Source organism: Leucoraja erinacea, chromosome 24 (assembly GCF_028641065.1).
Source record: "Leucoraja erinacea ecotype New England chromosome 24, Leri_hhj_1, whole genome shotgun sequence".
Classification (NCBI taxonomy): Eukaryota; Metazoa; Chordata; class Chondrichthyes; order Rajiformes; family Rajidae; genus Leucoraja; species Leucoraja erinaceus.
Genome location: NC_073400.1, coordinates 16,110,622 through 16,126,713, shown reverse-complemented (window position 1 = coordinate 16,126,713; position 16,092 = coordinate 16,110,622). Strand labels below are relative to the sequence as shown.

At 44.1% G+C, this 16,092-nt stretch overlaps 1 protein-coding gene and 1 long non-coding RNA gene across 5 annotated transcripts in view; one reads left to right on the top strand and one right to left on the bottom strand.

Moving 5' to 3' along the window:
* Positions 1-3,801: 3,801 nt before the first annotated feature.
* The window catches only part of inavab (innate immunity activator b), a 49,228-nt gene continuing 36,937 nt past the window's right edge, over positions 3,802-16,092 (top strand). Inside the window, exon 1 of one of the 4 annotated variants that reach the window (XM_055654594.1) lies at positions 3,802-4,413. In XM_055654594.1, the coding sequence (XP_055510569.1) occupies positions 4,274-4,413 (140 nt within the window). In that variant the 5' untranslated portion in view covers positions 3,802-4,273. Of the gene's footprint in view, positions 4,414-4,991; positions 5,134-12,498; positions 12,749-16,092 lie in introns of those variants that run through there. The other 3 variants (XM_055654598.1, XM_055654595.1, XM_055654599.1) reach the window with 3 other exon arrangements.
* LOC129708683 (uncharacterized) lies at positions 10,298-12,557 on the bottom strand. Its single transcript, XR_008725391.1, has 2 exons — positions 12,042-12,557; positions 10,298-10,617 (listed from the first exon to the last, which is right to left on the bottom strand). It is a non-coding gene; the product is annotated as an uncharacterized LOC129708683 (long non-coding RNA).

Here is a 16,092-nt window from a genome sequence, read left to right as displayed (position 1 = left end):
CAGGTGAGGGTTTTTTTGAAAGGCAGGTGGTTGGACGAAGGCCAGAGATGAAAAGACTAAAGGTGTGAGAAAGATAGAAGCAATGTTTACTGAGTACTACAGGCTATACGGTCAAAACATGTTGTGTACCACCAAGCCAAACGCAAGTACAACAATAGTGTAAGTAGAAAAATACAAATATATAGTGTTACATCTTTATTGTGTTACAATTGCAGAGAAAGTGTAGGTAAAAAAAGTGGAAGGGCCACAATGAGGCTGATAGGGAGATTGGGACGACACCCGGTGTTTATAATTAGTCTTAGTCATAGAGTCATACAATGTAGAAGCAGGCCCAACTTGCCCACATCAACCAACATGCCCCATCTACGTTAATCCCACCTCCTTGCTTTTGGCCCATATCCCTCTAAACCTATCCTATCCATGTACCTGTCTAAGGTACACAAAAATGCTGGAGAAACTCAGCGGGTGCAGCAGCATCTATGGTGCGAAGGAAATAGGTGACGTTTTGGGCCGAAACCCTTCTTCACCTGTCTAAATGTTTCTTAAATGCTGCGATAGTAAAACTCTCAAAGTTTTGAATATATTCAACGTCGGCCGTCACAACTCTCTGCGGCCAGGAATTCCAGAGATTCCTAGGTCTTTAAGAGAAGATTAAATTTAAATAAGTGACCCTCTTAATTCTCAAAGCGTGCCGTAGAGGTCTAGACTCCTGCTTGAGAGGAAATTGTCCTCTCGGCATCTAAGACGGCAGGGGTTGAGATAGAAAATAATCTCCCATTTCTCTGCTGGGTTAGATACTGCAAATTCAAATAATATATATTAAGTTGATCTTGCCACATTGAGACCCGTAATTTTAATTTTGCAATGCAAACACAAGTTTCAACCTGAGGAAGAGATAACAAGGCTGAAGATTTATCTCAGTGTTGAGAGTAGGTGCAGCCAAACTAAGCAGGAATCCTGGTGCTGTCTTCAGCTTTCAATTTTTACAGGTTCTTCGTTTGACACAGATATCTACATGTTCAATAGTTCAATAGTTAAATAGTCGTGGAGAACAGAAACAGGCCCTTTGGCCCAACGTGCATACTGTCCAAGATGCCCCATTAAAGCTAGTCCCATTAGCCCGAACCTGGTCCATATCCCTTAAACCCAATAAATGTTACTATGTATATTGACACATGGACTTGGATACAGTGAGATGTGTTGTTTTGCAGACAATGCAGTAAAATCGTACTCTTTGCAACAGCACAATCATAAATCAGTGCAAAAGTGCAACACTTGGCGTTTAGTTTAAAGCGAGATAGTTTTCTGGAAGCAAAGAGTTTGTCACAACTGCCTGAACTGGAGGGCAGTTCTGTTTATCGATTTTAGGAAGAAGGTAAAACCGGGCAGTGCGGGGATGGGGAATAATAAGGTCGCAGGCTGTGGAGTGAAGACAGCCAGAAGTGTCAAAATCAGAGATGGTCTGAGCAATGGTCTGGTGCTCATCTGTGGGGTCATGGTCCAGGGATACTGTAAGTAGGAGGAGGTGTCGGTCGGAGACCTGATGATTCTGGGGAGAAGGTGAAACCAGGCCATGTGGGGCTGGGGAACTGGAGTCTGCTCTGAAAAACAAGTTTGTATACATCGCAAAGCCCGCATGCATCGGTGCATGCTGAAGATGCCTCGCTATGTTCCATACTGTGAATGCCTGCATTGTGCTAAAACATGTAATCAGTCTCCAGTTTGCTGTTAATGAAAGATTGAATATCAGCAAGTGTGGAGAGTTCTGGCAGTGCTCTTAGAAACTTGTTCAATATTTTGCTGATTTTTTTATTTAACTTGTTGATTACAACCTTCAGTTGTAACTTCAACTGTATGGATATTTTATGCTGCATGAGGCAGTTGATAGGTTTCATATTAAATGTAATGAATGCCTTGGAAATATGTATTGTGATGTTTGTTTTTTACTTAGGTTGTCTTTTCAGTTGAATGTTTAGTTAAGTTTAGAGTCATAGAGTCATACAGCGTGGAAACAGGCCCTTCAGCCCAATTTGCCCGCACCAACCAAGATGCCCTATCTACACTAGTCACAACTGCTTGCTTTTGGCCCATATCCTTCTAAATCTGTCTAAATGTTTTTAAAATATTTCGATAATACGTTCAGTTTAGTTTATTTTATTTTAGTTCACTTCACTTTTACTTTACTTTCCTTTGAGGTACAGTGTGGAAACAGGCCCTTCCACCCACCGAGTCCATACTGACCAACCACTAGTTCTATCCTACACACTAGGGGCAATTTACAGAAGCCAATGAACCTACAATCGCGCACAACTTTGGAATGTGGGAAGAATCCAGAGCACGGTGGCACGGTGGCACGGTGGCGCAGCGGTAGAGTTGCTGTCTTACAGCCTTGCAGCACCAGAGACCCAGGTTTGATCCCAACTACGGGTGCTGTCTGTACAGAGTTTGTACGTTCTCCCCGTGGTCACGTGGGTTTTCTCCAAGATCTTCAGTTTCCTCCCACACTCCAAAGACGTACAGGTTTGTTGGTTAATTGGCTTGGTATAAGTGTAAATTGTCCCTGGTGTGTGTAGGATGGTGTTAATGTGCGGGGATCGCTGGTTGGTGCGGACTCGGTGGGCTGAATGGCCTGATTCTGCGCTGTATCTCTAAATTAAACTAAAAAAAAAACACCTGGAGGAAACCAACACAGGGAGAACGTGCAAACTCTGTACAGTCAGCATGCATAGTCAGGATCGAATGCGGGTTTCTGGCGCTGTAAGGCAGCATTTTGTGTCAGATTTAGCTTATATGGATTGAGAAAATTCTGCATCCACTTGAAGTTGATTTTCCATTCCCCTTCCCTTTTGATGCTTCAGTGCTTTGAATAGATAATTGTACTGGTGCAGTGAGTATTGTTCACAATGTTTCCAGCTGGACAATGAACCAAATACTAATTAAGACACAAAATGTAGCCAAATTTCTTAATCAGCTAGAATTCCCTATCTCCAATTTTAAAACAAAACACACTGTAAAGTTATAATTGGATGAATAAGTAGATTTTCACTATAAAGTTATTTCCACCCAGGTTTGCTCCCTGGAAAGATAAATTAATTAATGTGATGGAAAATGATTAAGGCTTTAGACTAGCCTTTAGAGATACAGCGCAGAGACAGGCCCTTCGGCCCACGAATCAGTGCTGACCAGCGATCACCCTAAACACTACCACTATCCTACACACTAAGGACAATTTACAATTTTAACAAAGCCAATTAACCTACAAACCTGCACATCTTTGGAATGTGTGAAGAAACCGGAGCACCCGGAGAAAACCCACACGGTCACAGGGAAAACGTACTAACACCATAGAGTCAGCACTCGTGGTCAGGATTGAACCCAAGTCTCTGGCGCTGCAAGGGAGCAACTCTACCGCTGCGCCACTGTGCTGCCAAAATTATTCTTGATTTAATTTTGATTTATTTACAGCTGTTTAGTTTAGTTTATTGTCACGTGTACCGAGGTATAGTGAAAAACTTTTGTTGCGTGCTAACTGGTCAGCAGAAAAACAGTATATGATTACAATTGAGCCGTCCACAGGGTACGGATATCTCTTGCCTGAAGGGAGCGAGGAGTAGAGGGAGTTAGACTGGTCCTTGAATAAGCTGGTGGCCTTGCCGGGGTTTTGATGTCACCCACTGGCCACAGCCCTGACCCGCTGGTGCATTTCTAAGTGCAAAAATGCAGCGAGACCACACGTCACTAAAAGTGCAACTTTAGATTTCTGAAGGGCAGCTGTGATGGTCAGTGTATCTATGTGATCCCTGGAATACGACGGCATGCATTATTTTGTGAATCATCCACAAAGATATATTGCACAAGGGTGCAGTAATGTATACAGCTCTCGATGTTAGTCGAGTCTTTCTTGAACCCAATCGCACTTCACAACACACACACACACAGAGGAGGGAGCTTTCAGTGATCCTGTGAGATGTCATTCTTCTTGCGTTGAACAACTCAGCCCAGGAGACCCAAGTGCTGCTTGGAGGATTGATCATTCAGTCAGCGAGTTGTGTTCTTGTGGAGCGGGGGATTTTTAGGAGCACGCAGAGGGGCAGGTTTCCTGGCAATTCTTCAAGCGGGGATGCATTTCCGACAAGTTGTGGAATGTTAATGAAGCGGTGACCTTGGGGCTGTTGTCCTTTCGACCGTGAGTGTGCACAAGTTTGCACGCATAGCCACACTCACACAGGATCCCATCCCCCTCCCTCTGGGACAAGGTGCATTCCAGAGACAGATGTCCTCAGTCGTACAGCAGTTTGGGACACTGCGAAGGAACACTGCGCTTCCAATGTCCCGGCTCAGTGATGTGAAAGCTTCTTCTCCCCTCAACAAAACTTCGATGTCAACCTTCAACGAATATCGTAAGTGTGTCAGGTAAGTGTGTCAAAGTCGAGACTTTTTTCCACTGTAACAGTGTCTTGCCTGTGGAGAAAGTGCTGTTAGCTGGTAATCAGTGAATGGAAACTGAATCCCTGACTATGATAGGGAAGATCGGATTGTTTCAGAAAATTAACTGTAAATATTACACACATTTTTCAAGTCCAGGTCTATCTTCAAGCGATAAAGATGTTTGTAAGAAGTTTCAGTTGGAGTAGATATATCAGCATTTCTTAAACTAAAAGTTCTTTTTATTGTCCAGCCGCTCAAAGTATTGTGCAAGTACAATGCCCTTTTGTCTCTCTCACTTGTGGCTTATTGGGGGAGGTGGGCTGGCAGAACTTTGGCTTGACAGTGCTCCATTAAACCTAGAAGGAATATCAGTAAAGCTGACCTTTGAAAAGCCCCGAAGGCACATCAGTTTGTGCATGATATCGGTTGATCAGTAGGTGTACACAGAGCTGGGGGAGGGGGAGGGGGAGGGGGGGGGGGGGGGGGGGGGGGGGGGGGGGGGGGGGGGGGGGGTGGGGAGTGTTGTAAACAAAGACAGCTTTTCCTTCACCCACAGTGAAGTACTTAAAGATCCGGACTCTCACAGACTTGAACACATTCACAGGGATTCTCTAATACCCAAAAAAGACACACACAGTGCTGGAATAACTCAACAGGTCAGGCAGCATCTCTGGAAGACATGGATATTCTTTAATGCTGCTAAATGTGAGTCTAAACAGCTTGGTTGTTGAAAGGGCAACTTATTAGTTTGTTTATTAGCCCATCGTGTTTCTCCACTGTTAATCTACGGGGCCCAAGTCTGTTTTCGTTTTCTGAAGAAGGGTTTCGTCCCAAAACGTTGCTTATTTCCTTCGCTCCATAGATGCTGTTGCACCCGCTGAGTTTCTCCAGCACTTTTGTCTACCTTGTTTTCTGAAATATGGGTGGCACAGTGGCATAGCGGTAGACGTGCTGCCTCACAGCTCCAGAGACCTGGGTACGATCCTGACTACGTGTGCAATCTGTACGGAGTTTGTACGTTCCCCTTGTGACCGTGTGGGTTTTCTCCGGGTGCTCTGGTTTCCTCCCTCAACCCAACGACGTACAGGTTTGTAGGCTAATTGGCCCCTGTAGTAAGTCATCCCTAGTGTGTAGGATAGAACCAGTGTACGGGTGATCGCTGGTCACCTCAGACTCGGTGGACCGTAGGTCCTGTATCCACACTGCATCCCTAAAACTAAAATCTAAAATGTTCTAACGCATTTATCTTTCCTGTATTTCTTCTAATTTACCAATTTCATCGACCAGCGATCACCCATTCACGAGTTCTCTCCTACACACGAGGGATACATTTACAGAAAGCCAACTAAACTAAGAACCTGTACGTCTTTGTAATGTGGGAGGAAGCCGGAGCAAACGGGGAAAAACCACACGGTCACAGGGAGATCGTGCAAACTCCGTGCAGTCAGCACCGGTAGTCAGGATCAAACCCAGGTGCCTGGCGCTGTAAGGCAGCAGCTTTACCACTGCACCACATTGCTGCCCTGAACAGAGTTGGTCACACTATCTATTTGATTATCGATTATTGACAGATAACTTTATCATTTGTTATTCAAGGAACGTAAAGTAAATTCTAGAGAAACTCAGCGGGTGCAGCAGCATCTATGGAGCGAAGGAAATAGGCAAAGTTTCGTCCCGAAACTTTGCCTATTTCCTTCGCTCCATAGATGCTGCTGCACCCGCTGAGTTTCTCCAGCATTTTTGTGTACCTTCGATTTTCCAGCATCTGCAGTTCCTTCTTAAACACCTAAAGTAAATTACTAGCCATTAGATTGCCATCAATAAGCATCTGCCAATTTAAAAGAAGAAATTACAAAACAAAGCCTTTTGCTGTCCCTCGGTACATGTGACAATAATAAACCGAAAACCTGAACCCATTTCCCTAGGATGTAATATTTACAGTATTATGTAAAAGTTCTCCATGTAACGCAGTGCACGTCTTTGAGTTGCTGCAGAAAAGTTACTTGTATCTCTCTGTTTCAATACTGAACAAAGGGGTCCTGTACTCTCGACTCACTGAAATACAGATTGTGTTGGTTATCTTGGGTCACATAGCCCATGACCTTCGAGAAAGATAAGTGGTGTATTTGGAACAAAGTTGTTCTTGAAGGGCAGCACGGTGGCACAGCGGTAGAGTTGCTGCCTTACAGCGCTTCCAGCGCCAGAGACCCGGGTTCAATCCCGACTACAGGTGCCGTCTGTACGGAATTTGTACTTTCTACCCGTGACCACGTGGGTTTTCTCTGAGATCTTTGGTTTCCTCCTACGCTCCAAAGACGTACAGGTTTGTGGGCTAATTGGCTTGGTATAAGTGTAAATTGCCCCGAGTGTGTGTAGGATATTGTTTCTGTGCGGGGATCACTGGTTGTTGTGGACTCAGTGGGCCGAAGGTCCAGTTTCCCCTAAACTAAACGAAACTAAAGTTGTGACCTGTTGTATCAGAATATTCCCAGTTAAACTATCAACAGGAGACAAAAGAAGAGAGACGACTTTCTTAATATTGATAATGTGCATTACTTTTTATTCTGTTTAAGTATATAATTTCTTACAATAAATATTACTTATACTAGGGAAATAGGTTCAGGTTTAGTGTTTATCAAAGCCCGATCCCACTTAGGCGACTATTTTCGGCAACTGCCGTGACTGTCACAGTTGTAGCAGGTCGCTGAAAAGGCAGCGACTGGACCCCCCTCCTGCGACAATGTCTGTGACAAGCTATTGCTACCGACAACCTACCACCTAGTCTACGACAAGCTACCGACAACCGGCGACCCATTTGGACGTCCACCTACGACCACACCTACCACAACCTACGGCCACACAGGCGACAACCTACGACAGCCAAAGTCAACCTACGTCCACCCGTGACAAGCTACGACAAGCAACGTCCCTGCCGGCGACAACTGAAGACAATTCAGTCGCTGGTAACTGTCGATGGTTGACGTAGGTAGTTGCCAATGGAATTCACCAAAGTCAGCACCCGGCATCAACCGATGTAACCTGGCGACAACCTGCGTCACCCTGGTGACAACCGGCGACAGCACCTATGACAGGAGAAGACAAGCTACGTCAAGCCCACAGTTGCCAAAATGTTTTGAACATTTCAAAATCCAGCGGTGACCAGAAAAACATTACGACTCTTTAGGCGATTTGAGGAGACTACTCACGACTATATAGGCGTTACCTGCGACCATGTGGCAACAGCCAAGTTGCAAATAGTCGCCGAAAAAAATCGCCTAAGTGGGACAGGGGCTTCATTGTCACGTGTACCGAGAGACAGTGAGAGACTTTGGTTTGTAATTTCTTCTATTAACTTGGCAGATGCTTATTGATTGATGGCAATCTAATGGGTAATAATTCCTTAGGTTCTTCAAATAACAAATTATAAAGTTATATGTTCAAAATATATACAATGTTTTACATCTTAATTGTGAGCCATCTTATAATATACCATTCCAGTTTGGATTCTTATAAATAAATCACTTACTTCACAATTTTGCATTAATAAATAAAGTTAAATCTGAAGCACACTGTTATAACTAGTGTAAATGATCAGGCTGCAGTGTAGAGTGTATAGGTTCTGAGAGACAGCAAAGATACAGGCTCTCCGTTCTCCACCCCTTCCTCCACACCCAGCCCACCTATCCATGTTCTCCAGAGATGTTATCTGACCTGCTGAGATACTCCAACATTTGTAGAAACATGGAAGTGCAGATGCTGGTTTATACCAAAGATGGACACAAAGTGCTGGAGTAACTGAGCGGGTCAGGCTTTTTCTCCAGAGATGCTGCCTGCCCTGCTGAGTTACTCCAGCATTTTGTGTATTTTTCCCTCAGGATATCAGTAGGTAGCACGGTGGCGCAGTGATAGAATCGCTGTCTCACAGCGCCAGGGACCCGGGTTCGATCCTGACTGCGGGTGCTGTCTGTACAGAGTTTGTGCGTTCTCCCCGTGGCCAGCGTGGGATTTTTCCTGGGAGCTCCGGTTTCCTCTCACACTCCAAAGATGTACAGGCTTGTAGGTTAATTGGCTTTGTAAAATTGTAAAACGATTGTCCCTAGTGTGTGTAGGATTGTGTTAGTGTATGGGGATCTTTTGTCGGCGCGGTACTCAGTGGGCCGAAGTGCCTGTTTCCACGCTGTATCTCTAAATTAAACTAAACTAAATCTGAATTTAGGTCTGAATAAGGGTCTCGGCCTGATACATCACCCATTCCTTTTATCCAGAGATGCTTCCTATCCTGCTGAGTTACTCCAGTATTTTGTGTATTTTCATTGTAAACCAGCAGCAGCATTTCCTTTCTATACAAATCTGCAGTTGCTTGTGTGCAGGCACTCCTTGTAGTTTCTGACACACCCTTCCCCAGTGCTCATTAAGCCTGGTCTGATCGTCTGGTGATGGCATACAATCTTGCCCGAATACACATTTTCTTTCACATCACATTTCGCTTGTCCAGAAGCACTTCACAGCTAAAGAGAAAAGGTATTTGCAGAAACATGGCATCTCAGCATGTCACAAATGGCAACCTGATAATGCCAATTTAATCTCTTTCGATGTTGAGAAAACAATATCTTCCCTATTTTTTTTTTTCGAGACACAAAATGCCGGAGTAACTCGGTGGGTCAGGCAGCATCTGTGGAGAAAGGGAATAGGTGATGTTTCGGGTCGAGACCCATCTTCCTTCCCCAGCCCCGCACGGCCCAGTTCTACCTTCTCCCCAAAATCCAGAAACAGATCTGCCCTGGCAGACTCGTGTTTAAGAAGGAACGGCAGATGAGGTTTTAAACCGAAGATAGACACAAAAAGCTGGAGTAACTCACCGGGTCAGGTCGCACCTCTGGAGAAAAGGAAACAGGTGGTGTTTCGAGTCAAGAGCCGCTGAGTTACTGCAGCTTTTTGTTCTATGGCAGACTCATTCCTTCTGCTCCTGCCCCCCTGAAGTTATTTCCACATACTATCTGTCCCGCTGAGTTACTCCAGCATTTTCTCTCTACCTTCGGTGTAAACCAGTATCTGCAATTCTTCAGTCTGAAGAAGGGTTTCGGCCTGAAACGTTGCCTATTTCCTTCGCTCCATAGATGGTGCTGCACCCGCTGAGTTACTCCAGCATTTTCTCTCTACCTTCGGTGTAAACCGGTATCTGCAATTCCTTTCTTTACATTTTACCTATTTAGTTTAGTTTACTATTGTCACATGTACTGAGGTACAGTGGCGTGCTATCCAGGCAGTGAAAAGACCATACGTGATTATAATCAAGCCACCCACAGTGTACAGATACAGGATAAAGGGAATAACGTTTAGGGTAAAATAAAGTCCTGTAAAGTCAGATTAAAGATAGACCGAGGGTCTCCAATGAGGTAGATGGTTGGGAGAGGGGAGAAGAGGGAGTGTCCAGGGTGAGACTGGTCCTTGATTATGCTGGTGGCCATGCCGAGGCAGCGTGAAGTGTAGATAGAGTCATCTGCAATGTGGTAGCAAAGAGATAATGAAAAGATAATCTGTTTCAATAATGTTGAGTTAAGGATGTCTATTTCGTAAGACAATGGGGATAGGACCCCATCATCTCTGCACTACGGTACTGCCTGGGATATTTTACATTAACCTGAACAAACAGGTTTCAGATCTGAAAGCTCATTTCAACAGCGAAATACAATGAAGTTAGCTGGGAATTTTGTTCTCAAATTTCCCAGTCTTTAAACTCACAGACAAGAATGCTACCAACTTGGAGAGTCTGTAAGACTCTGTAAGACTCTGTAAGACTCTAAGAGACTCTAAGAGACTCTAAGAGTCTGTAAGTCTGTTGCTTTTTTTTGCAAATAAAGAGGTAGAGTTGTAAACAAAACATTTTTTACTGATGAAGGTAGGTCTTAACTACACACTAGTCTAGTGTCTAGTACAAGCATGTATCAATATTATACAACATTCAATTTATAACCCGAGCAACTGTACCACTGTGAATACTTTAAACACATGTAGAGAGCGACAGAATAGACGGCAAAATGAGAGAAAAATAAGGAACAGCAGATGTTGGTTTACAAAGAAAGACACAAAGTGCTGGAGTAACTCAGCGGGTCAGGCAGCATCTCTAGGGTACATGGATAGGCAGCTTTTTCGGTCGAGACCCTTCTTCAGACCCTTCTTCAATCCGATCTGGTAAAATAGGGAAGAATTCAACGAACATTCATTGCTTTAGAATAAGGCAGAAGTTGCAGAAGATTTTAAATGAGATTATATTACAAGTCATGTAAGCATTGTCTAAAAGGGTGTATTAAAAAGCTGTGTTAATATTAATTTTATTCAATTTACTTAACATAAACATACTACAGTATAGCACAGGAACAGGCTCTTTGGCCCACAATGTCCTCGCTAAACATAGTGCCAAGTTAAACTAATCTCCTCTGCCTGTAAGTGATCTATACCTCTCCATTTCCTGCATATCCTAAAAGCCTCTTAATCACCACTATCATGTCAGCCTCCACCACCACCCCTGGCAGCACGTTTCAGGAACTCAAGGGCCTGTCCCACTTGGCCGTCATTTGTGCGTAATTTACACAACATCATTTACCATCGTGACACGCACTTTATGCACGCATGGTGCATGGTGACATAGGCAGTGACGTGTGGTCGCAGGCGGTGTCCCAGGATTTTGTGATGTACAAAATCTTCGCACGCCATCTGCGTGACGTGCAAATGACGGCCAAGTGGGACAGGCCCTTCACCACACTCTGTACAATCTTGTTGCACACATCCCCTTTAACTTTGCTCCTCTCACCTTATGACAATGCCCTCTAGTCTTTGACATTTCCACTGTAGGAGAAAAGCTCTGACTGTCTACCCTATTGACGCGCCGCATAATTTTTATAAACATCTGTTAGTTCCCTTGCCGTCTCCGATAAAACAATGCAAGTTTGTCCAATCTCTCCTTCAGACTAGAGACAGATATAAAATGCTGGGGTAATTCAGCGGGTCAGGCAGCATCAGACCTCAAGGATTGCCCTTACCGTGGTCTTCTCCCCCAGACGGCCATCAATCTTCTCTGGAGCTTTTTATCACTTAACTACTGGCAAGTCATCAACCTTCTTGACCTTTCTACTCCCAGGACTTCCTCTAATCTCGCCTCCTCTAAATGCCAAGCCCTCTGCTCACTACGCAACAATCCCGACATTATTATTAAACCCGCCGACAAGAGAGGTGCCATTGTAGTGTTGCGGGCTGACCTCTACTGCGCTGAGGCCAGACGCCAACTCTCAGACACCTCCTCTTGCCAACCCCTTGACCATGACCCCACAGATGAGCACCAGGCCATTATCTCCAGGCCTATCTCTGATCTCAGAACCTCTGGAAATAAATGAGTCTGAAGAATGCTCTCTATCAGAAACGTTACCCATCCATGTTCTCCAGAGATGCTGCCTGACCCCGCTGAGCTACTCCAGCACTTTGTGTCTATCTTTGCCCTTATCGTCGTAGGTTAAAAATATTACTGTATATAATATTTAACTCTCCTGTCATTTAATACTATTTGCTTTTGCAATAACGTCACAGCGTTGCTCATGGTCATTCAGTGAATCACACACCAGGTCTTTCTCTCAATGTCTGATGCTTCTTAGCCGTCTGGTTGAGGGAGTGTAGCTTTGCCACCGCCTGCCATGTGTGTAGATGCTCACCTGAAGCTGAAAAGAAATCCACACTCATTAAATAAACTCTAAAGTAGCTATTAGCCTGTTGTGGAGAGAGAACCATGAAAGAAAGTATAGTCTTCTAGTTGGCAGTGTTCAATGACTACATGGAGTTGCACAAGTTTGCTGGTTTGTGTGGGAGAGAGACTTAAATGTGTTCGGAAATGTATGACACAGCATCTGAGTTCAGGACTGATTGGTTGGATTACCTTATACCTTTAAAGGTGTGTTTGTGAAATGCAGCAGGCAGTGCAATAAAGAGCTTGTCGGAGTTGTGCTGTTCCACTAAGAAAAGGAACGACAAAGTCCTCGGTTATTACTGGCTGATCTCACTGCCTAATCCTGCAGTTTTAGTTGGATGATTTAGTGCTGATAACATTTTACGTTTTGCTCCTCCTCCCCCCCCCACTCAAGTTGAAACAGGTTACTGACTTTCAAAAGTGTACATACGAGGGGCAGGGAATTAGAACGCCTCAATTGTTTATTTGCCAAGGATTAATACAAAACTACTCTTCAGAGAGAAAAAAGAAATTGTCTAGTTTTCTTTTCCTTTTCTTTCCATTATTTGAAGATTTTTTTGTTAAGGGCACGGTTTGCAACAGCAGGTAAGTCTATTTATCTTATTACTCTTCACTTTGGCTTCTACAGACTGTTTGCCTTCACAAATCGGGCACACCTTCAGGGTGTACTTATGTCTCTGCCAGTTCAACTCAGTGCTTCAGCCTGAAGCTGATAACATAACTCTGGACATTTTACAGCTTGAAAGATCAGCAGTCAGTAAGCGTTCTCATGTTTTAAGGGCTGTGTTAAAACAATAGCAAACGGTCAGAATAAAACTGAGAATTAAATAAATCTGAATTGTGGCAAAGAAGTGACAAGATTTAAGATTAAGGGTGTGTAATGAGGAACTGCAGATGCTGGTTTAAACCGAAGATAGATACAAAAAGCTGGAGTAACTCAGTGGGACAGACAGCATCTCTGGAGAGAAGCAATGGGTAACGTTTCGGGTCGAGGCCCTCCTTCAGACAATAAGGGTGTGGATTTTGTGTGAACTTTGGAAAAATTAGAATTATTTACATGTGTGCTTTGAAAGTAGGACAACGTAACAACAATTGTTTAAGGAATGTTTAAGGCGGAACTGCAGATGCTGGAAAAATCGAAGGTAGACAAAAATGCTGGAGAAACGTCACCTATTCCTTTGCTCCACAGATTCAGATTCAGATTCAGATTCAACTTTAATTGTCATTGTCAGTGTACAGTACAGAGACAACGAAATGCAGATGCTGCCTGACCCGCTGAGTTTCTCCAGCATTTTTGTCTCCCTTCATTGTTTAAGGAATGATCTGTTATGTTAGAACGACCATTACATTTTAGAGAGTAAACGCAGGGATCTGCAGATGCTGGGTTTAAAAAAAAAAAGACACAAAGTGCCGGAGTAACACAGCGGGTCAGGCAGCATCTGTGGAGGACACGGAGAGGTGACTTTTCGGGGTTGGGGAGCCTTCTTCTGAATTTCAGGTTGGCCTGTTTCAGTTCTTTAAGCTTGGTCCACTTGATTTTAATCTAGCCGTTTCCTTTCTTGGGAATTTGGTATGAGGTCTTGAATTTTCACAGGTGTGGTTCATGTTTTGTATAAGTATTGTTTCTTAATCCTAAGCATACATGGTTCATAAAGTGGCAGTGTAAACTAACCCAAAAGTTTACAAGGATCCTTATTCATCAAGAGTACCAGTTTGTGTAGGAAGGAACTGCAGATGCTGGTTTAAACTGAAGATGGACACAAAAAACTGGAGTAATGCCCCTGTCCCACTTAGGAAACCTGAACGGAAACCTCTGGAGACTTTGCACTCCATCCAAGGTTTCCGTGCAGTTCCCGGAGGTTTTTGTCAGTCTCCCTACCTGCTTCCACTACCTACAACCTCCGGCAACCACCTGCAACCTCTGGGAACCGCACGGAAACCTTGGGTGGGGCGCAAAGTCTACAGAGTTTTCAGTTCAGGTTTCCTAAGTGGGACAGGGGCATAACTCATCGGGTCAGACAGCATCTCTGTCTGAAGTCTTAAGAAGGGTCTTGACCCAAAACGTCACCTATACCTTCTCTCCAGAGATGCTGCCTAATTCTTGTTGAGTTACTCCAGCATTTTGCGTCTCTATCTAAGAATAACAATTCTCTTGACTGAGCACCTCAATGGATCTCCCTGTCTGTTGAACGGTGAGTTCATCAGTTCATGTCATAGGTTCAGAATTAGGCCATTCGGCCCATTGAGTATTCCACCATTCAATCTTGGCTGATCTATCATTCCCTCTCAACCCCATTCTTCTGCCTTCCCCCCACAATCCCTTGACACCCTTACTAATCGTGAATCTATCAATCTCCGTTTCAAAATACCCAATGACTTGGCCTCCACTGCTGTCTGTGGCAGTGAATTCCACTGATTCACCACCCTCTAAAGAAATTCCTCCTCATCTCCTTTCTAAATGTAAGTTACCCCTATCCATCATCTTCAGAGAAATACATAGAACACAGAACAGGACAGCACAGGAACAGGCCCTTCAGTCCATAATGTCAGTGCTAAACACGATGGCAACTTAGACTAATCTACACAGATTGAATGTGATCTACAGCCCTCCAATATCTGCTGTTCCATGCGCCTATGTAAATAATATAACTTCTTAATTTGTTCATGACCTAGATTATAACTTTAGTTTAGAGACACAGTGTTGAAACAGGCCCTTTGGCCCACTGAGTCTGTGTCGACCAACAATCATCGCGTACACTAGTTCTACCCTACACTAGGAACAATTTACAGAAACTAATTAATCTACAAACTGGCAAGGGAGGGGAAGAATGAGTGGGGGGGGTGGGTGTTGGTTAGTTACTTTCTGCATTACTGTGGAGTTAAAGTCACTGACTAGACAATTAAATGAGACAATGACTCAAAAGAATGACTACATTCTCTTAGAATTGTACAGGACATTTTGGAGTGTTCATGTGGACATGACAGATGTGTCTGTAGTTACGAAACAGCTGGCACTGAACTACCTGAAAGGTCATGGTTCATAAGTTCACGTCATGGGTGGAGAATTAGGCCATTCGGCCCAACGAGTCTACACTCCCATTCAATCATGACTGATCTATCTTTCCCTCTCGACCCCATTCTCATGCCTTCTTCCCATAACCCTTGGCACCCTTACTAATCAAGAATCTATAAATCTCAGCTTTAAAAATACCCATTGATGGCCACCACGGCCTTCTGTGGCAATGAATCTGGTTAAAGAAATTCCTCCTCATTTCCATTCTAAAGGTATGGCCTTTTATTCTGAGGCTGTGCCCTCTGGTCCTAGACTTTCCCATTACTGGAAACATCCTCTCCACATCCACTCTATCCAAGCACTGTCACTATTAGATAAGTTTCCCCTCATCCTTCTATCCAGTGATGGTCTACTATTCTACCCTTTTTACAAAAATAATTGTATTTTTAAAGCGCAACTAAAATTATACTATAACAGAGAGCGGTAGGTATATGGAACGAGCTGCAAGAGGAGAATGACACTGTGAAGCACCAGCTAGTGCTGCTGCCTCACAGTGCCAGAGACCCGGGTTCGATCCTGACCTTGGGTAATGTCTGCGTGTGGAGTTTGTACGTTCTCCCTGTGACCGCGCATGTTTCCTCCAAGTGCTCCAGGAACGTCCCACAACCCAAAGACGTGCGGGTTTGTAGGTTGATTGGCCTCTGCAAAATTGCCACTGGTGTGTAGGGAGTGGGTGAGAAAGTGGGATAACGTGGAACTAGTGTTAAACAGGGATTGATGGTCGGTGTGGGCTCAGTGGGTAGAAGGGCCTGTTTTTCATGATTTGTATTTCTATCAAGAGGCAGATAGGCAGGTTCTATAACCACATTTAAATGATATTTGGACATGTACATGGATAGGAATGGTTTCGAGGGAT